We start from the raw sequence: 22466 nt of genomic DNA on the forward strand, positions 1-22466 counted from the left end.
TCCAATTTTTGAAGGGTTTGTCATGCAAAAAGGAGTGTAGATGTTCTGCTGGTCTCCAAAAAGTGAACTAGGAACAAAGGCAGGAAGTTCAGAGAGGCAAATTTAAACTTGATGGCCACGAGATAGGGCCAAGTCTTCATTCCATCTGGCTTCTTTATTGCTCCACCCAAGTCTGCAGAGACAGAAAGACATGGAGTATACAAATCCCTATCTGCTCATGACTAGAGGGAATTAGATACATCTTCTCTCTAGCACACACAAAGTAGAGTAGAGCAACACAATAGAAAATCTTCCTAACAATTAGGACTGACCACAAGCAGAATGAGTTAGCTTGGGAGGTGATGGATTCTCTCTCACTAGAGGCCTGCCCTCAAGCAAAGGCTGGATTGCCACTTATTGGGTATGGTATAGAAAGGATTCGGTTCAGGTATGGGTTTGACTAGATGGTCCCCAAGAGCCTTAACAATTCCTGAGATTTCTACGATTCTTTGTTAAATCAGTCTGTCCACTGGCATGGCTTTCAAAAGGCCAAAATCATCTCTGTGTTGGGATAAGGCATTAGAAGAGGACTTCAATGACACTTCTTAATTATTTCAATAACTTATACATTTTTCCTTAGTCCTTCCTCCTGCCAGAATGATTTATGTAAGTTTCTATTCTTCCTTTTTAGTATCTATGGGCATAAACAGAGCATGTCCAATATCGAAAAGATACCATTCTTTTTTGTTCAGACATACAATCTACACTTAAATGAGAAGGAAAGATGGGTTTTTTTCTGGCCCCTGTTCCTTCTATTTTCCTCCTGATCCAATTCCAAATATAAGGTGAAGCCCTGCAGGGTATGACTCTATTTCTAAGACCAAATGCCTGTATTTCCTTCATCATTTGTGCATAGAGCCCTGGGCCTGAAGTCAGGGAGATCCGAAGCCTCAGATACTTATTAGCTATGTGATCCTGGGCAAGTCACTGAATCTCTGTCTCAGCTTCCTCAACTGTAAAATGGGGATAATAATAGCACCTACCTCCTAGGGTTGTTGTGAGGATCAAATGAGATAATATTTGTAAATGCTTAGCACAATGCTTGGTAGTGAACAGGAGATTAAGAAATGCTTGCTCCCTCCCTTCCTTCTGAGTTATATCAACTACAGACAACTCTTTAATATAAGCACTAGAGTTTACAGTTACCCAGGTAATCTATGCACTGACCTTTTAGATACTTTCGTATTTAAACAAAACAAAACAAAACAAACTTCTGATGGAGAATTGGAAGAAATGTACTGTTACCACGCATTCTGTTAGGGAATTTGAAGGGGAAAGAAAAGGTAGTCTTACTGAAATGATGATAAAAGTTTCATTGGGAAAAGATCTTCAAACTATAAGTTAATGTAAAATGTTGGGCCGTACAAGGATTCCGTTTTTTGTAGCCACACATTACCCTGGATAACTGTGAGCCGATATCTCGTAAGGAGTCAGAGAAGATGAGAAATTTCAGTCTGTCTGCTTTGCACTCCGTGCATTTAGAAGTAAAGATGCAAGTGTGTTCCTCTACCACATTAGGAGCCATTGCTAAGCCATCTCCCTTGAGAGTTCTTGATTTGAAAATAAACCACTTCCTTTCCTCATAAATTTAGTTTCATCCCTTTTTGTTCAGACACACTATTTCTAACTTTTTTTTTAAAAAAGCTTTTCTTCTTTGTAATGTCTCAAGGTCTCCTGCTGTTCATTGAAGCTTTTATTTGCACCCTTCACTGTGCAATGTGGTAGGATGCCTGAAAGGGGCAATCTGTTTCCTGATGGAGAGGGAGAAGAGATGGACAGAGACAATACAGGAAAGACTAGTTGGAGAAACTCTGGCTCAGATAGAAATTCTGACTATGAAAAAAGAATTGAACCTAAATGTTCTAGCGTGGATTAATTAGGTGTGGTAACTAATTTTCTATTCCAGGATTTCATTCATTTTATTTCACAAGAAAGACCTTTCCTGTATGCAATGTGAAATATTTTTTAAAAAGAGGTACTCAATCTGGGTTTGCCTCTCCAGTTCTGGAGAGTTGTTGTTGTTGTTGTAACTATTCCTTTCTATTGTGTTTGCTTTGCCCTTCTTTGTGTGTGCTGGAGTGAAAATGAATCAAACTCCCTCTGGTCATGAGCAGATTGGGATGTTTGGACTCTCTTTCTACTTCTGCAGAGCTGGGAGGAGCAGCAAAGCAGGCAGCAGGAGAGAAGAACGGCCCTGTCTTGTGAAGTCTTTGTCCCTCAGCAAACATGCACAGATCTGGAGATGGATGGGAAAGGCCATGAAAACCACAGGGAAAGGCGAGAAAACAAATTTGAGTCAAATACTCCACCGTGTTCATTAAGTGAAAGGATGAGAAAACACACCCCCAAACTCCTCAGCATCTGTGGTTAGGGAAGCCTCTAAGACGAAGGAAACAAATCCCCATCACAATTTATCATGTCACAGTCAGTGAGTCATTGTATTTCAGGGTTAGGCTGAGTTTGGGGGGGCATGTATTTTATATTCTGTCAAAATGCCAGCCTTGTTCAAGTGCTATGGTGATAGACATTAATAATTGGCATTTATCTGGTGCTTTAATGTTTACAAAGCATTTTCCTCACAACAACTCTGGGAATTTGGTAAAGCACAACTGTCACCCCCATTTTACTGAGACTATAAGAGGTTAAGTAACTAACTTGTGATCATACAGTAAATGGGTGGGGCAGGATTTGATTCTGCAGCATTTAGACTCTAAATCCAGTACACTGTCCAATCCAGCACATGCTAGATTGGACCCTTTTTCAGGGGTCCTTAAAAACTTTTCTGTCACGTGCCCTTTTGGCAGATTGAAGTCCATGGACCCCTTCTCAGAATAATGTTTTAAGTTAATTGGCTAATTTTTAAATTAATAATTTAAAAAACAATTTAATTTATGGAATAAAATAAGCAATTCCATAATGTAGTGTAATAAAAATGATTGCACATGAAATTGCAAATCAGTTATGTACAACTTACTATTCCTTTTAAATATATAATAAAGTTGTCATGTAAATTTATTTTTTCCCCTTTTTACTTTCTCTCTCACACCCCCAGAGATGACTACCATTAGATACAAATAAGTATATATGTGTAAAATCCTTCATTTTTTTTTTTTGGCTAGGCAATGGGGTTAAGTGACTTGCCCAGGGTCACACAGCTAGTGTTATGTGTCTGGGCCGGATTTGAACTCAGGTCCTCCTGAATCCAGGGCTGGTGCTCTATCCACTGCATCACCTAGCTGCCCCATAAAATTATTCTATTCATGCTTCTATTTATCAGTTCTTTCTCTGGATGCAGATAGCATCTTTCTTCCTATGTCCTTTATAGTTAATTTTAATTAATAACTTAATGATTGATTATGAAATTTTTAGCAGAGGTTTGTGAAAATAAAGATGCAATTTTTTTTCCCACCCAAGTTCACAGATTTCCTGGTCTGTAGGCTCTAGGTTAAAAACCCCTGCTTTACATAAAAATATATTGTTGCTGAATGACCTTATAACAATGGTAGGCTATCTGTACAAGATTTCTGTGGCTTTCTAGGAAAACAAGAAGAGCTTAGTGTAGTAAACATGACTGACTTTGAATATATAAACACCAAAATGAGAGTTTCATAGCCTGGAATCACTGAGAAAAGAATGCTAAGAAACCTGAAATGGATTCTTAGTATTGTAGCATCTTAATCCAGTCTTTATAACTCACTTCAGTGTGAAGTATCTTTATTAGAATCACAGAAAAGAATTTATAAGATTACCTTAGTTAATATTTCTCCACCCCCATTTTATAGATAAAGACACTGAGGCTCAGTAAGATTAAAAAACTTGCTCAGTGTCACATAGCCAGAAAATGGGAGAGCCAGGACTACACGCTTTGGGCGTACTGATGTCAGGTCAATGGTCTTTCCACTGTACTACATCTATCAGTAGTCACATGAATTAGAGTCACATCAGTCCCTATTTTGGGGACAGAGTAATGGGAAGACATTGAACTGAAAATGGCGGATTGATCTCTTAACGGTGCCGTGCATTCAGTAATCATATTTAATTGGAGATAAAATAAAGATTGTCCATTACTAGTTTTTCCTGAGTATATTTTCGTTGTTGTTCAGTCATTTTTCAGTTTTGTCCAACTCTTCATGACCCCATTTGGGGTTTTCTTGGCAAAGATATTGGAGTGGTTTGTCATTTCCTTCTCCAGCTCATTTTACAGTTTTACTCCCTTGAGTAGATATATTTAACAAAGTTAATTTTATAAGTAAAGGTATATGTTTAGTTGTGTATCTGACTCTTTGGGACTTGGTGGACAGTTGGACCAGACTGTCTGTGGGAGTTTCTTGGCAAAGTTACTGGTGTGAATGGTTTGCTATTTCCTTCTTCAGTGGATTAAAGCAAACAGAGGTTAAGTGACTTATGCAGGGTCATTCAGCTAGTGAGTATCAGAGGCTGAATTTGAACTCAGGTTTTCATGACTGTAGGCTTAGTGCTCCATCCACTGAGCCACCTAACTGCCTCCTTATTTGAGTGTCTACAATGAACTTAGACAGGAAGTATAATATAATTGCGACAGCACAGTATCTGAGCTCAGGTAGTGGGTTTCATGACATTGATCCTAGCTGTACGACAGTAGCCAAGTCATTTAGATATCCACCTATAAAATGTGAATAATAACACTTTTAAAATACATTTTTTAATCCTTACTTTTTTATTTTTTTTTGGTGAGGCAATGGGGTTAAGTGACTTGCCCAGGGTTACACAGCTAGTGTCAAGTGCCTGAGGCTGGATTTGAACTCAGGTCCTCGTGAATTCAAGGCCAGAGTTCTATCCACTGCACCACCTAGCTGCCCCTATAATAACACTTATAAAACTTTCCTCACCGGGTTGTGAGGAAAACCCTTCAAGTGCTATATAAAGGGAGCTGTAATTACTGGTCATGGGTACAGTACATGGGATATGTCAAGGAAGCAGAATATTGTTACTGCCTTTTTGACTACAGGCAGTTACATAACCTTCTGGGCCTGTTTGCTCACTCTAAGGCTTTTTACAGCTCTAAATCCTATATTTAATCCTTAATTGGTCTTTATCCCATCCTTCAAACATCCTAGATTAATTCAATTTAGGATCTAAAAGGTTAAATAATCATAATTCAGTACAAACTCCTTGCAAAGAGCCTAATAAATGTTTGATGAATTGAATGATAATTATAATAATTATTTTAAAAGTATTGTGTTGAGCATTGTATATATCTTTTTTTTATTATAGAGCCAGGGAAAAGAAAACCACATGACTTCGAGAATAAGGCTAAATATAATTAATTTGAAAAGAAAGGAATGCCAAAGACATTTAAATTATTGTACACTATAGAAGAATCTTGAAAATCCATCCATTCGAAGAAGAAAAAGTTTTATTTTTCCTAGCTTTGGTGGAATAAACAAAAAAAGTGAAGGCACACACGGCTTTACTTACAAAAATTATTTAGGAGAACTTTATGGAATGTTGTGACATTTGATCTTGTTAAAAAACATAACGGAAAACAATCAGTTGCTGCACCAGAGTAGAATAGTAGAAAGAGTAATGGTCCCTCAGGTTTCAGTCCTAGCTCTGATACTTATTATTTTATCAGTCATAAGCAAGTTATTTAACTTATCATCTGTAAAGTGAGAAGGTTAGAGCATTTTGGATTCTACCTACCTCACAAAGTTGTTGAAACTGGAAACCTTAATAGGAAGTATAAATGAGTTATTATTGTTATAATGGAATTAAAAAAATAATTTAGTGACCCTCATGCAGATGAGAAAAATTGTTATTACAAAAAATCATTTTTGCCTTATTCTGGATTGGAAACAAATGATACTTTTTGTCAATTTTTTTAACCTTCATGCTTTTTACAAGATCTTTTTGTTTTCCATATGAAATCAGATTAGCAATGATTCTTAATAAAATGAATTTATGTATCTAAATTTTATGAATGCCATTCCAGGAATATAATTCAACTAATAAGTCAAGGCAGGAAATAGAAAGGCATATTCTCTAACTACAGAGAAAAGTGGCTTAGGCTTTGAATGTTGAACAGTTAATTGCACATCCTGAAAAATGCTGGTTCACATCTAATCTCATTATATTCAATCACAATAATTTTCTTAATGTGACTTGCTTAAAAGGTGTGTCCTGCAGTTTTTGTAGGAATAAGTACACTTGAGCCTTATTGCAATAAGTTCTCCACCTCCTTAACATAGAGGTGATAGATTCAGGGTACAGACTGAAACATAATTTTTTGAACATGGCCAAGGAGGGAATTTGTTTTGCTTGCCTATGCATATTTGTTACAAAGGATTTTTATTTCTTTTTTTCCAGTAGGGTGGGGTGTGGGAGAGAAAGAAAATATATCTGTTAATTAAAAAAAAAACCAAACCCAGGTTAAAAAAAGATATGAGAAGACATCTTCCCCAACACCTTTGCAGAGGTCCAAGGTGTAGAACATAGTGTGTCTATGTGAGTGTGTGTATTCATTTGACTAATGCATGTTTATACACACATGTACGTATATACACACACATATACCCATTCCATATAACTAGATATAGAATTACCTATTTTTTAAGATGTTGATCGATCTTGATATTTTCTTCTTTTCTTTAAAAAAAATCAGAGTGGGGAGAGGTGGGGGGGTAGAATTTAGCGGATGTTAAAACAAAAGAAATAAAAAATTATTTTAAAAAAGTGCAGAAATAATTTTCACAAATCATAAACTAAGAAAACGTCATTGTTATTTGTTTTTTAAAAATGTTTAACCGGGCGATTTAAAAAAAAAAAATGTTTTAAATGTTCATCTCAGTGTCCAAGCTGTAAAGTTTCTGCAAAACGCTCTGAAATCATCTTGGGCACCCTTATCTTTCTGCTCTGAACTGAACTGTTTCTATAGCTCGCTAATTGATCCGGTAGGAGTGTTTTTTAATCAGGCCCTTTACTTGATTCATTTAATGGTCTCGGGTGGTGATACGCGTTTCAAATTCCCCAGGGTATCCGTTTAAAATCGTTTCTCAAAAACCCCGCTTTTGAGCAGATGTGTCCGGATGACTTCAGCCGAACCAGCTCCACCCTTGCTGGCCTCACACACAGCTGGGCGCCCCGGTGATGGAGACTTCACTTTCCCTGCCTTTAAATTGGGGGGAATCTGCCATCTGTAGGTGTGATGAGGATTAATTTGCTAAGATCTGCAAAGCCTTGAAACTTCTCAAGGCACAAGCCTTACTTAACTGCCGTGGCAAGGTCGACCCTGACTTTCCTTCAAGGGTTTACCTCTAAAATATTATCTTGTTTAGGAAACGTGGTAATAATATTGCGGACGAGTTCCCCTTTGATGGCATTCCACCATTCCTGAAACATAATGACTTGATCTGGGCAATCAGAAGTCTAAAGAAATACCCCCGCTGCATTCAGGCTTGCATCACCTCCTTCCTCTCTTGTAGATTACTGAAAGGGACCGGGATCGCGCAGCGGGGGCCCGGGAAAGCCTCGCCGCCCGGATCCGTGCTCCCAGTGACACCTGGCACGCTTTCCTATCATCCTCCGCAGCGGGTGCTGCTGTTAGCGCCTGGCCCCCGGGCTGCAGACTGGGCCACCCCCCTGCCCTCCCTCCGCCCCGAACTCCCCCCGCCCCCCCGCGGGCCTCCTCCCCTTTGCCCCTCCCTTCCCCGGTCGTCTTCTCCGCCCCGTGGAATTCCAGAGCCCGCAGCAGCCGCCCGCGTCGCCGCCCTCGGGAGGCTTGTCCCTCGACGCCCGCCGTAGCCGGGCTCTCTCTCGGCTGGTCGCCGTTTCCAAGATGGCCGCGGCGCGGACGCTCCCGGGCCGAAGGGCTCCCGCCGCCGGATAAAGGCGGAGACGGCGTCCCGCGAGCCTCCCGGCCCCCGTGCTTCCTCCAGTCTCAGCCCGGCTGCAGCCTCACTCTCGCCGCCGCCATGCCGGGCTCGGTGCACGGATGAGAGAGGCAGTGGCCGCCGCCGAGCTGGTCCCCCCTCCCGCCGCCGCCGCCGCCGCCGACGCCGCCGCCGTCACCGCCATGGAGGAGCCGCCGCCGCCGGAGCTGCCGCTGCAGCTGGAGCTGGAGAGCTGCCAGGCGGCGAGGTAAGGACTGCGGCGGGAGCGCTACAGCGGCGCCTCCGGTCCGAGCCCGGGTTCTGGCTGAAGGATACGGGGGCGGGGGCAGCTGCAGCTGTTGCTTCCCGCCAGGTAACTGGGGGTGGGGGCTCCCCCCGGCCTCCCAGCGGGGAACCTGGGGGGTCGCCCCGCTCTGCTCAGTTGCTGCACGTTAGCGGGGCTCCCTTCCGAGCCTCCCCCGCAAGTGCAGCCGACTCGTCTAGCTTGCTTTGGGGGAGCGAGCGTGCTGGCGACTGGTCTCGGGCCAGGAGACTGGGACCCTGGAGCTGGGGAGGGGGAAAACGCTTTCTCTTTCCCCGGGGCCCTTGTGAAAAGTGGGTTTCTCCTCCCTTTTACAAAGGGAATAAAGCTCTTACCCCCGCGGCGCTCTCTCCGCGCTCCCTCCCCCTCTTTTAGAGGGAGCAGATGTATCTGGACGGTAATGTGTTGCCTATTCTTTCTCGCCTTCACTTTTTGAATTACTTTGGGCGCACCCTGCTTGCCTCCCCCCGATAGCCTGCAGTCCGCGGAGCAGCCAGTCGTCAGCCTTTTTTTTTTTCTTTTCTTCTTGTGTATCCTGCAGTCAGCATTTAGACCAAGGCCTTTTGTGCTTTAGCCGAGTGTGCAAACTAACTGGTACACACGTTTGAGTAGTGTCACGCAACTTTTATGTCTGGGCATGAACACCTAAGCCAAACTTGGGTACTCGAGGAGTGAATGTGCAACCTACAACTAACTACTCCCATGCATTCATTAGCGACGATAATGATTCTTGCATTTTTAGTTGGGAGAGAAATTACACTAAGTCTTTGGTGCATCAAAAGATTCTTTAAAAAAAAAAATCAGTTTGGGTACCCTCTCGTCGCGAGTAGGCGCTTAACCCCTCTATGCATGCATTTCCAATAAAGTTCATGACCTGGTGGCCGACTTTAGGGGGGTGATTGACTCGAACGTAGTTAGGCCGGCCCTTTGGGAGACCGTACTGGTAGGACCTGCCGGAGCTTGCTCTTAGCTGGAGTTCAGGGTCATCTCCAGGCCACTATGAAGCCTTGGAGTAGGACTCTAGTGGAGGTACTTAAACTCAGAGTATTGTAATAAGATACAAATTGTTTGCTTTTCCGTTTGTACCTATGCTTGCATATTAAAGTATCCTCCTTTTGCACTTCTACTGAGTGAATTTTCAAAGTACTGCCCCCTGTCTTCCACTTTGCAAATACTTCACCTTTTCTATGCATCTTTTGAGGTTGTCGTGCTTGTTAAAGTAAGGAAATATTTTTTAAGGGCTTACTATATGCTGGGCACTATGCTAAGTGCAGGGGATACAAAGAAAAGGCAAAAGCCAGGACCCTCCCGTCAAGGAGATCTTGATTTGTTGGAGACACAATATGAAAACGACTTGGAACAAGCAATACATAAAGAATAATTTCAATATAATCAATAGAGGAAAGGCACTAGGATTACAGAAGATCAAGAAAGGCCTCTTGTAAAATATAAGATTTCAGCTGCTCCTTGAAAGAAGCCAAGGAAGGTAGGAGGAGGAGATGAACAGGAGAGTATTCTGGGCATGGGGAACAGCCATTGAAAATGCCCAAGAGCCTTAAGATGTAGTTCCTTGTGGGAGGAACAGTAGAAAGGTCCTTGTCTGTGGATTGCAGAGTATGCTGGGGGAAAGGAAAGGTTTTGAAGGGCTTTGAAATGCCTAAAAAAGCCTCGAGGTGATAGGGAGCCCCCAGAATGGAGGGGAGGGAAAGGGATGACTTTGTCTGATCTGAGCTTTAGGATGATTAATTAACATAGTGGAGCAGGAGCAGAAAGATAACAGTATCCCTTTTTTTCTTTCCTGACTGAAAAAATAAAAATATAAGGTGGAAAAAAACTAGCTTTAGTTAGAAATAAAGTTAAGAATGGTTTAGTGGTAAATACTGGACTTGAAATCAAGTTCTGCATTTATAATCCTGCCTCTGGTGAAACTTGAATGAAATTACTATGCATACCTTAAAGAACTAGTAATTGCTAGCATTCATATGGTATTATCAAGTTTGCAAAACTCTTTACAAATATCATCTCATTTGATCTCCACAAAAACCCCTGGTAGGTTGGTGTGATTATTATTTCCATTTTATAGAAGATTAGTGATTTGTCAGGGGTCACAGTGTCAATAAGTGTCAGGAGCCTGATTTGAATTAACTGACTCCAGGTCCAACACTTCTTATCTATTGCACCACCTGGCTGCCTCAACTATGACATTTATATGTCAGTTATTGATATTGTGATTCAGTGGACAGAGATGGGTTTGCATGGATCACTGTTCTAGTTCATCTTTTCAATGCACTTTAGTAAACTAAGGAAAAATTTCCCTGAGAAATGATAATAGGGCAGTGTGAGAATGAAGATAGGGGAAAAAAATCAGGTTTTATTCCTTTTGAATCTGGATAACTTTTAAAAGTTTATTTCAAGATAAGTTCATGGCTCTAGTTTTTGAGTGATTTTTATCTGTTTTACTGGGGCTTTTGAAAAAATGATAATTGCAAAAGTAGGAAATAGCCAAAAGAAATTATTGATGTTTGTTAATAATAATCAAGTTGCACTTTAAAATATTTTCAAGGGAGAAAGGGCAAGGAGCTCTGTACACAGAAATGCCTTTGAGGTGATTTAATTCTCTGATGACAAAAGAAAAAAATTTTTTTTATTTCCCAGGGAGATGTCAATTTTCCTTACAAGACTAAAATATATTATAGATAATAAAAGGTAAGGTAGTGCTTTTAAAAAAGTTTTCTTAGTGCTTTACATATTTGGGTCTTATTTAGTCGAAGGCCTCTTAGCAAAATTATTCAAAGCAACCTTCCATTTGATTTTATAGAAGAAAATAACTTTGTAAAATGTCACTCCACAAATTTGGAGTTAATCCCCTTAGTTGTTTCATGCCACTTTAAGCTACTCTTAAGGCAGATTTTGGGCAACAGGGATAATTAGCCCCATCCAGTGCTTGAGGTCACATACCTCCCCTCCCTCTGCAACTCAAATTATTGGTAGAAGCTGCTTGCGTCAGTTTCTGAATTAGGTGGATTGTGGTTTTAGTCCACAAGCATTTTAAGTGCTTCCTTTGTACCAGGAGCTATGCTAAGCACTGGAAATACAAAGAAAGGCAAAAACGGGATCCCTGCCCTCAAGAAGCTCACATTCTAATGGAGAACAACATGCAAACAACTATGTACTTATCCGATATATACAATGTAAAAAGGAGGTAATAACAGAGGGAAAGCATTAGTGGTCGTAGGGAAATGGGAGGGAAGGGGGAGAGTGTACATTTATTAGGCACATACTGCTGAACTCTTTATAAACACTTGATCCTCACTACCTTTGAGGTAGGTCCTGCTATTATACCATTTTAAAGTTGAGGAAACTGAGGCAGAGAGAGGTTAAATGATTTTCCCAGGGTCAATCAGCTAGGAAGTATCTGAGGCACTATTTGAACACTGGTCTTTTTGTCTCTGGCCTGTAACTCTTTACTGAGTTATCTAGCTGCTACTAGGAACAGCCTCTTGCAGGAGAGGGGATTTGAAATGAGTTTAGTCCGAGTTGAGGAGGTTGAGCTTGGGGGATAGCCAGTGGAAAGTCATGGATCTGGAACATGGAATATTATGTGAGTTGGAAAGTTCTGTTTGGGATACGGTTTAGGCATCATTGGCATTAGGCTATCTAGGTTGGTGACCACAGTGAGAACAAAAGAGGATTTTGTTTAATGACTAGACTTTCCACTCCTTTATAAGGAAAACTTGATTGAAGAGTTTTGAGATACTCCTAGAATTTCATATTGCCTATCATTTCTTCCGCTGACAATGCACAGGGTCAGATCTGAAAAGATACTCTTGGCTTCTTGCATGCAAAGTTCTTTCTGAACTCTTTTGAAAGACAGGGATGTAGTAACTTTTGACTGGAATGTTTCCAGTTTCTCTGCTTTTCTGTTGAGGAAAAGTGATATAGGGGTGAATGCTTTACAGTTGGAATCAGCAGAGATCTGAATTTGAACCTGGTCATCTAATAATTCTAGCTGTATGACCATGGGCAAGTCATTTAATAATCTAAGCCTTAGTTTCTTTAGCTGTGAATGAGAATGAGTTATTATCACAGCTACCTGATAGAGTTGTTGTGAAGCTTACATGAGGTAGGGATGAAAAATGCTTGATGAACTATAAGAATGTCAGTTATTTCTCAGTGATTATTTTTACAAATAATATTTTTTTTATATGGTCTTCTCATCTGACCAGAAGAAATGGCTTATTTAAAAAAACAGACAGACGCTTTCACATTTGCCATTGGGACAATGGAATCTGTGCATGTGCTTTAAAAAAGGCATTGGAGGAGTAAGTCAAGAATACATGTTTTTACAAATCGCTTTTCTGTTTCAAGTTACTTTGTTTTGAGGTGACAAAGAGAAAGGACAAGTCAGCTTATGTACAGTGTTCTTCTAGATTTAAGCCAAATCTAAGTGAAATTTGATTTAGATCTATTTGCTATTAAAATTGCAGCTGTAATTTCATGTTTTATACAAAGATCTAATTGATCATTTAGAGACTTATGTATTAGCTGAGTTGATCACATTTAGTCTGAAACTAGCTTAATCTGGTATATACAAAACTGTATGGATTTAGTTGTTTTAAAGGGCTTAACATGGAGTATTTGCATATATTTGCTACACAAATATTCCTTATGACCTACATTGATACCTTTGTGTTAAAAATGCTCTTTTTATTAACTAGGCATGTATGAATCTACTGTAGTTTTAACAGGAACTTTTTTCTACCTGAATGATATGTATTTGACACAAAATTTGAAAGATATAGGTATCTACTTCTGTAAGATCTCTCATTCATGCATAGCTCGTAATGTAGTTTGTATTTATTCAATTATCCATAAGGAATTACGTTTAGATGAAAAAAAGGTGAAAAGTAATTCATTCTTGTTACTTTATAAAAACCTAATCATTTGTCATGCTTTGGCATGAGTAGCATCAACATTGATGTATTATTTGAAAGTCAAAATGTTTATAAAATACTAGCAAAGATGATTAAACTATACCACAAATGGGATTATTTTTAGAATCAAATATTTGAGAAGATGAATGTGAAAAGTTAATATTTTAAGTTTTCCATTTGGTCGTATTTTAAATTTTCAATTACACTTTGACATAACACCCTTGACCTTTATAGGTTTATGATCGGGCATATTAGAAGATCACTAACCTGGAAATATCAAATGTATTGAAAATTATGTTATGATAAAAATTTTGGAGGGACTAAGGAGGAAGAAAAGATTTTAGGGAGGAAATTTTGGAGGACATTTGAACGTCTTGTAATCATTTTGTTAGTTTAGGAATGAATTTTCTATTAAAATTTTAATGTCGAGTATATTAAGATTTATGAGTATGGTATATTAATAGTAATTACAAATTCACTAATTTAATTTATAGAATCATAGAATTTTAGAGTTGGAAGGGATCTTAGTGTTTGGCTAGTCCAAACCCTTAATTTTACAGATGAAGGAAAGTGAAGTACAGAGGGGTTGGAACTTGCCTAAATTAGCTAATTAGTGGTAGGAACCTAACTAGAACCCAGCTCTCCAGACTCTAGGTCCAATCATCACTCCGCTTCCTCACTCTCCCTTCTGTTAAATTTAAGGCCTTGTTTAAATCTAAAGCAGAGATAACTCTTTAGCGATCACCTACACTTACCCATGTCCTAAATTACTCGGATTTAAATGAGGTGGAACACCTTTGTAATCTTGGTAAGGGAACGAGGTATCTTATTGACTATTATATCAGAATTTATTCAACATAAAATTATGTTAATTGAGTTTACTTTGACATTTTTTTTTATTATAAATGGTCATAGTTCCTAAATTGGAAGGATTTTTCCTAGTTTGAAGAACAGGCAAAACTTTAAAAAACCAAAAGAAATAATTGGTGCTGTAGTGAGACATATATTCTGGACTTTATCAAAGAGACACAAAGCAGTCACCTTCAGAAAGGCGAGCTGAAGAAAAAACTGGAGGAAAACAACCTAAACTTACTGAATACAGATTTTTGCCATACTAAGCTTTATTGTAACGTCATAGGTCCAGAAGCCAGGTGCCTTTTTCCACTCTTGGACTGTTTGTTTTATATCCCAATCCTCAGCTTTTTGAGTAAACCAATCGGTATATTGTAGGATTGATAATTGGGAGGAATTTTAGAGATTAGATTATTCAGTCACCTCACTTTTTAGGGAGGCAGCTGAAGCCCAGAGAAGTTGAATAAATTGCCCAGAGGCATACAGCTACTTTTGAGCTGAAATTTGAACCCAAGGCCTTTGACTCTAAACTTAATGCTCTTTCCACTGTGTGATCTTTTTTCCTAAAGTTGACAAGAATGAATGGATACAACGATCATTATCTGTTCATTCACTGTTAATCCTTCGAGACCCAGTCTAGAGGATAAGAATATTGTCATCAACCTATAAAGCGAAAGTTAACAAGAATCAGCCCTAAAGTAAAGAAGGCAGTGAACCTGTCTTTAGCAAATCTATGCTGGTCATTGGGGGAAGATACAGTGCTTAGATGAGATGCAGTCCCTACTGTCAAGGCATTTATGTAATCTGTTAGGAAGATAAAACACCAACACAGAAATACAGCTTTAATACATAACGTTGAATGATAAGGGCTTTAGAGTTCTGAAGCCGTACTATTTGAGGTATGAGGGGGAAGATCCAATGACACGGGCCTCCTTGCTGCTCCTTGAACAAGACACCATGTCTCCCAACTCCATGCATTTTCACTGGCTATCTCCCACGCATGGAATGATCTCCCTCTTCATCTCTGCCTAATGGCTTCTCTGGCTTCCTTTGAGTCCGAGCTGAAATTTCACCTTTCTATAGGAAGCCTTTCCCAATCCATCTTAATCCTGGTGTCTTCCTTCTCTGTCCAATTTTCCATGTATGTAGTTGGTACATAGTTATTTTTTTTAGGTTGTCTCTCCCATTAGACTGTGAGCTACTTGAGAGCAGTGAGTGTCTCTTGTCTTTCTTTGTATTCCCAGCACTTAACATAGTACCTAGCATGTAGTAGTTTCTTAATAAATGTTTGTTGACTGACTACTGAGAGATGGGAGTAGATCAGGTACAGTTTCCTGGAGAAAACAGTATTTCCACTGGTCATTTGACATTTATTAAACACTATGTGCCCAGCACCTAGAAGCTGGGGATACAAGGAAAGGCAGAAACCCTAAAAGACTTCACAGTAGATGGGGGCAGACCACATGCAAACAACTATGTGCAAACAGTATCTACAGAATGAACTGGAGATAATCACAGGGGAAGGAGAAGGGGGATTGGAAAGTCGCAGAAGATTTTAGTTGAGACTTGAAGGAAGCAAGGAGGTGGTGGCAAACAACAAGAAACTGGAAACTAAGGGGATGCCTCATCACAGGGAATGGCTAAACAAATTGTGGCTATATGCATGTAATGGAATACTTTTGTGCTGTAAGAAATGAGAAGAAATACAGTTTCAAGGAGTCATTGAATGATATTTAGGAACCGATCAGAGTGAAATGAGCAGAACCAGAAGGACCATTTGTATTATAGTGTTAATATTATAAAAATGAAGTTTTGAAAGACCTAAGAGCTCTGATCAACTAAATGGTCAATCATGATTCCAGAGGACTGATCAAAAAGAATATTGCTAATCTCAGGACAGAGAGATAATGGATTAATGCAGAATAAAAAATGTACTTTTGGATATTTTGCTTGACAGTATTTATGTGATATGAGGGTTCTGTCTGTATTTCTCCCTTTTTGTCCCCCAGTGGGTAGAGGGAGATGGGAAGGGGGAAAAATGAATGCTTAATATTTGAAACATTTAATTTCTTAAATATCTGATTAAGAATGCCTCAGTTCTCCCCTATTTCCAGTCCATTTTTTCGACAATTTGCCACGTGATTTTCCTAAAGTACAGCTGTGACCGTATTATTTGCTTATGCAAACTCCAGTGGCTCTGTATTACCTCTAGGATAAAATATGAACTCCTGTTTGTTATTTAAAGCCTTTTATAGAATCTTGTCCCAACCTACCACTGTATAGCCCAACCAAACTGTATTTCTTCCAGTATCTCCCTGTGGCTCATATAGGATGTCTCTGCAATGGAATTGTACTTTTGCCTTACCTTTACGGCTTACAATCTGTAGTACACCCCTACAGGAAGTCTTTTCTAATTTCCCTAGCTACTAGTACTGCCCCCCTCAAAATCATCTTGTATTTATTTTGTAAACATTTTGTCTTTTCATTCACAGAATCTGCCCTTAGGCCTAGCACATAATAGGAACTTTATAAATATTTGTTGATAGGTTACATTTCCCCTTATAGTCACCTTTGAGATCAACTATGATTGCCAATCCTTTACTTTTCTTTCTATTCCATATGATAGGAAAATTGATAAAATATCATTGTTAAGCATTCATTTTGGGCAGCCAAAATGTCAGGAAGTCCTTAGTTTAAATTTGGCCTCAGGCACTTACTAGCTTTGTGACCCTGGGCAAGTCACTTAATCTCTGTTTGCCTCAGTTTCCTTCTCTGTAAAATGGAAATGATAATAGCACCTACCTCCCAGGAGTGTAGTGAGGATTAAATGAGATAAATTATTAAATCAGTAAACTGCTTAGCCCAGTGTCTGGCACAGTAAGAGCTATATAAATGTTAGCTATCATGATTATTATTATCATTATTAATTTGTAACGTGGTGAGTAGTTAGCTTATAGTGTGAAATGTCTTGGCAGAATCTACAGCTGCATTGCATTCAGTTGAATTTGGCAATGGTAGGTACTTAATACATGTTTGTTTATTGTGGTGGCCCTGCCTTGTCATAAAATGACTCACTTTAGTGAAGCAAATGGTCATTATTGGAAGTACTGAACTTCTTCGGTAACACTCTCTTATCTCTAGGCTTAGGACCCCTTATCCCTGTCTTAAACCATATTTACTTGCTTAGCCTTAACCATTAGGTATCTTTGTCTTCTGATGGATTTGGGGCTTTGATCTTTGGACTGTATTACTGGTTGTTTTTTTGAATTGTGGATTGGGCTTCCTTTCCAGTCCACATCTTCCCTATCTTGTCTGGTTTTGTTGACCCAAGTCTCTGGAAACTCACACCTGTTAATCAACCACTAATTCTCTTAGGAACTCCATACCACTCCCCCCCTTCCCTGACACTTATGTCCCACAGGACCAAATATAGCCCATGGAAAAAAATTTTTTTTTTGGTAAGATAAATGGATAGAGGGAGAGAAGAAATTTGTATGTGCTGGTATGAGGTTTTTAAAGAACTACCTGAAACTTTTGTTAATAGTGTTTGGTAATAACTTTCACATACTGCCAATCTTGAAGCATTTCATTGTGAAATACAGGTTGTGATGTAGCTATAATAATAATGTTATAAATGACTATTACTAATGGCATCAAGTAATATAGACTGTTTTTAAAAAATAATTTTTTTTTTGGGCAACTCTTTTAACACTGTCAGTTGTAAAGGTGGTACTAGTCTGCTTTGGTAAAGGAAATTTCCTCAGTGAGAGTTTCCATCACCATTGAAGTTCCAGATCTAGACCAAAAAATTTTCACAGGTTTTCTTTTGAACAACCAGTATTGCAAACTAATTTGTCATCATATCATAGTAAGGAGGACGTGGTTATTTGCTATCAGGTATTTTGTAATTGGAAACAGTATTATATGTGATAGTGCATCTTGTAATTTACTTTATAACAGCTTTCATTATCGCATTATTTAAACGAATTTTTTTGGTTATGACTTTAGTTCATCACCATTTTGCATTAAAACCTTCTAAGACTTTATGTTTTTACATTTTCTGTTTTTTAGATGCAGTTTTAATTTTGTTACAGCTGTAGAACTTTTTAAAAATTTGTGAGCTAACATACTATATACATTGGGATCAGTAGAAATAAAACCAAATTGGAAATACTTATGTACTTGAACCCTCTATCCAGCAAGCATTTATTGAGCCCTTACTATGTGCTCAACCACTATTCCAGCAGTGGGAGTACAGAGAATAAATAAAAAAAAGTTCCCTAATCTAAAGGTGTTTATATTCTAATAGAGGGACAGACTGGACATACAAAATACATACAGAGTATATGGAAGGGAACTGTAGAGAAGAAGGCAGTAGCATTTGAGGGGAGAGGGGAGGGACTGGAAAGGTATCTTAGAGAAGGGGACATTTCAGGCCAGTTTTGAAGGAAGACAGTGATTCCAAGACATGGATGTGAGGAAGAGAGCATTTCAGGTGTGGAGGACAGCCAGTGCAGACACATGGAAATGGCAGGTGGAGTTTCATATGTAAGGAAGCAGGCAATTATGACTGGACTGTAGAATGAAGGGAAGAGGAATTTGTGGATGTTTGTTATGTTGCCAGGATTTGGGTTATTAACACTTTTGTCATCTTGTCTCTTAAACTTTGTGACTTTATGGATAAACGGTAAGCCGGGTAAAATAAAGTTGTTTTTTTTTTTTTTTCCAACCTCCTCAATCGAAGGATATTAATGAACACTGATTTACTTAAGATGCGTTTGAGAACTTCTTTGTCATTTCTCATTAGATGTGTTTGGTGATTGCTTCTAGAGTAGTAAGCCAAAATTTTGTTCATTTGATTGTTATCTGCCATTTTTTGTTCTTTATCAGCTGAATACATGCATTGATTGTGTAGAACAAAGACAGCAAAACAGATGGGTTTGCTGTATGTGCTTGGCCACAATTGCAACTTTTTTCTTTATGGAATGCCTCGGACTTTTTTGCTAGAACCCCAGGATTTTGTAGAACACAGTATAAAATGCTGATTAGGAATGAAGACTATCATTTATTTATTATTTTATTTACTAATTTCTTTGGAAGATGTTTTACTTTGAAGTAATGTTTCTGTTAGTTGGCTTTATTATTCTAAAATAATCTATTGTCACATATGGTATAATGGAGAGCCTACTGACCTTGGAGTCAATGGAGCTTAGACTATTTGACCTCTGACCATTAGTAGTTGTATGACTGAGCAGGTCACTCTCTCTTTAAGTCTGTTTCCTCATCTGTAAAATGAGGAAAGGATATATAAGCTCCTTCAGGGCAGAACTGTCTTGTTTTTGATCTGTTATATAAGCCTTGTGCCTAGCGCAGTATCTGGCGTGTATCATAGCCCTTAATAAATGCTAGCTTGCCCTTGACTCTGTTTGCCTCAGTTTCCTCATCTGTAAAATGTGTGGGAGAAGGAAATGGAAAACCACTCCAGTATCTTTACCAAGAAAACCCCAAAAGGGATCACAAAGAGTTAAACAAGATTGAAAATGACGAAACAACAACAGATTGATAATCTATAGATCTGACCTTAGGTTTGTTCTATAAGAGAGAGAATATATATGTAAAAGTACTTTGTAAGTGTCAGCTAGTTTTTCATTTTATGTATGAAATAATGTCTCATTTATATAGTACTTCCTAGTTATCACAGCTCTGTGAAGTAAGTTGTACAGTTATCACACTCAATTTTACCAATGAGAAAACAAACTCAGAAAAGTTACATGACTTGGAAAAGGTTACGTGGCTATTCCATGTCATGGCCAGACTCAGATATGTTTTTACTTCTTAGAAGTGCCAAAAAAATAAGGGTAGTAGAAGCATGACATAGTAGAAAGAGTCCTAAGTCGTGCTTCTGCTGCCTTTTGGGTGGACCAAACTTAGCCTAAACTTTAGTCTGATGAATATTTGAACCAGAATCCCTCCAATCATTCAGTCTCTGTGCCAGGTGTCTGGGGTACAAAAATAAAATGAAAAACCACTGCCCTCAAAGGAGCTTCTCTCAATGGGTTTTTTTTATTACCTTCTCTTCAAACCCTAATTTTAAAGAAGAATATGCTAATGTATGGATTACTAATATATTCTCCCAGGATTTAAAAAAGAATTACAGAAAGTCTTTATGCTTAGAGGAAAGTTCTCATCTCCCTTACTGGGGGAGAAACTACTAACTACTGCTGCTTTTTTCCTTTAATTATGAAGACAAAGATTGTAATCTCATTCCCTTCTCTCTTCTTGGAATGAAACTTGCAAAAGCTGAACCCTTTTTTTTTTTTTTTGTATCAACCAACGTAGTACTGGGTACTATGGACGGAGATTTGCAGTATTGTATAGGAGGCAGCAGCAAAAAACATTCCAAAGAAATAGAAGAGCATCAAAGCAAAATGTTTGTCTGATGAGGCTTTACAAAATAGCTGAGGAAAGAAGGAAAGTGAATGGTAAAGTAGAAAAGGAAAGATACTCAACTGAATGCAGAATTACAGAAAATTACTAGGAGAGATAAGATTTTCTTAAATGAGCAATGTAAAGAAATAGAGGAAAACAACAGAGTGAGAAAGACAAGAGATCTCTGCAAGAAAATTAGAACTATCAAGAGACAGTTTTCATGCAAAAATGGGCATGATAAAAGACAAAAATGGTAGGGATTTAGCAGAAGCATAGGAGATTAGGAAGAGGTGGCAAGAATACACAGAAGAATTATGCAAGAAAGATCTTAACCTCATTAATAACCACAATGATATGGTTACTGATCTAGAACCAGACATCCTGGAGAATGAGGTCAAGTGGGCCTTAGGAAGCACTGCTAATGGTAAGACTAGTACAAGTAATGGAATTTCAGTTCAGCTCTTTAAAATACTAAAAGTAATGCTATTAAAGTGCTGCATTCAATATGCCAGCGAATTTGGAAAACATAACAGTGGCCACTGGATTGGAAAAGATCAGTTTTCCTCCTAATCTTACAGAAGAGCAGTGCCAAGTAATGTTCAGATTACTGAACAATTGAGCTCATTTCATGATTCTGCAGGCTGGTCTTCAGCAATATGGGATTACTAGTAGTTACTAGTAATTACAATTACTTGAACACGGTGGTTTTCAAAGAGGCAGAGGAACTAGAGACCAAATTGCCAACATTCTCTGGATTATGGAGAAAGCAAGAGAGTTCCAGAAAAACATCTATGTCTGTTTTATTGACTATATGAAAACCTTTGTGTGCATCACAGCAAAATGGGCCAAATCCTCAAAGAAATGGTAGTACCCGATCATCTTGTCTCCTGGGGAACCCATATTCCAGGTAAGAAGCAACAGTTAGAACCACTAGAACATGGAACAACTGATTGGTCTAAGATTGGAAAAGGAGTACACCAAGGCTGTATATTGTCACCTTATTTATTTAACTTATATGCAGAGCACATCATGCATAATGCCAGGCTAGATGAATCAAAAGCCAGAATTAAGGTTGCCAAGAGACATATTAACAATCTCAGATATGTAGACGATACCACTCTGATGGCAAAGAGTGAAGAGGAATTAAGCCTCTTATTGAGAGTGAAAGAAGAAAGTGTAAAAGCTGGCTTGAAGCTTAATATCAAAAAAAAAACTAAGATCTTGGCAACTGGTCCTATCACATCTTGGCAAATAAAGGGAGAAGAAATGAAAGCAGTGTCAGTTTGTATTCTTGGGCTCAAAGATCACTGCAGACAGTGACTGTAGCCATGAAGTTTCCTTGGAAGGAAAGCTATAGCAAATATGGACAGCATTCTAAAAAGCAGAGGGGCAGCTAGATGGTGCAGTGGACTGGCCCTGGAATCAGCCTCAGACACTTGATACTTACTAGCTGTGTGACCCTCGGCAAGTCACTTAACCCCATTGCCTAGCCAAAAACAAAACAAAACAAAACAAAGCAGCGACCTTGTCACCTTGCCAATAAAGATCCATATAGTCAAAGATATGGTTTTTCTAGTAGCATGGTATGGTTGTGAGAATTGGAAAGCTGAAGTGTTACAGAAGCCATGCCTTTGAATTGTGGCCCTGGAGAAGGCTTTTGAGAGCCCCTTGGACAGCAAGGAAATCAACTCAGTCAATATGTAAATAAATAAATTCAGACCATTCACTGGATGATCAAATACTGAAGCTGAAACTTAAATACTTAGGCCACATAATGAGAAGATGGGACTCAATTGGAAAAGACCTTGATTTTGGTAAATATTGAAGGCAAAAGGAAAAGGGGATGGCATAGGATGAGATGGATGGATGGTTTCATGGAAACAATGAACATGAACTTGGACAGACTTCAAAAGATAATGAAGGATAGAAGGACACCTGGCATGCTATGGTCCATGGGGTCACAAAGAGTTGGACACAACTAAACAACAACAGCAGTGCCATTCCCTCCATTCTGTGTTTATGTGTTTATGTTGTATGTATTGA

General features: G+C 38.8%; 1 protein-coding gene across 3 annotated transcripts in view; it reads left to right on the top strand.

Annotated features, from left to right (window-relative positions):
- The first annotated feature begins 8008 nt into the window (after nt 1-8008).
- The window catches only part of LOC114031466 (mitogen-activated protein kinase kinase kinase 4), a 135306-nt gene continuing 120848 nt past the window's right edge, over nt 8009-22466 (top strand). For 2 of the 3 annotated variants that reach the window (XM_027846548.1, XM_027846549.1), the window contains exon 1: nt 8102-8154. Coding sequence is in view for 1 of the 3 variants with exons in the window: in XM_027846543.1 (XP_027702344.1) it covers nt 8009-8154 (146 nt within the window). In the remaining 2 variants the exon portion in view is untranslated. Of the gene's footprint in view, nt 8155-22466 lie in introns of all 3 variants that reach the window. The other variant, XM_027846543.1, reaches the window with a different exon arrangement.

The sequence above is a fragment of the Vombatus ursinus genome, unplaced genomic scaffold (genome assembly GCF_900497805.2).
Source record: "Vombatus ursinus unplaced genomic scaffold, bare-nosed wombat genome assembly UNPS02015175.1, whole genome shotgun sequence".
Classification (NCBI taxonomy): Eukaryota; Metazoa; Chordata; class Mammalia; order Diprotodontia; family Vombatidae; genus Vombatus; species Vombatus ursinus.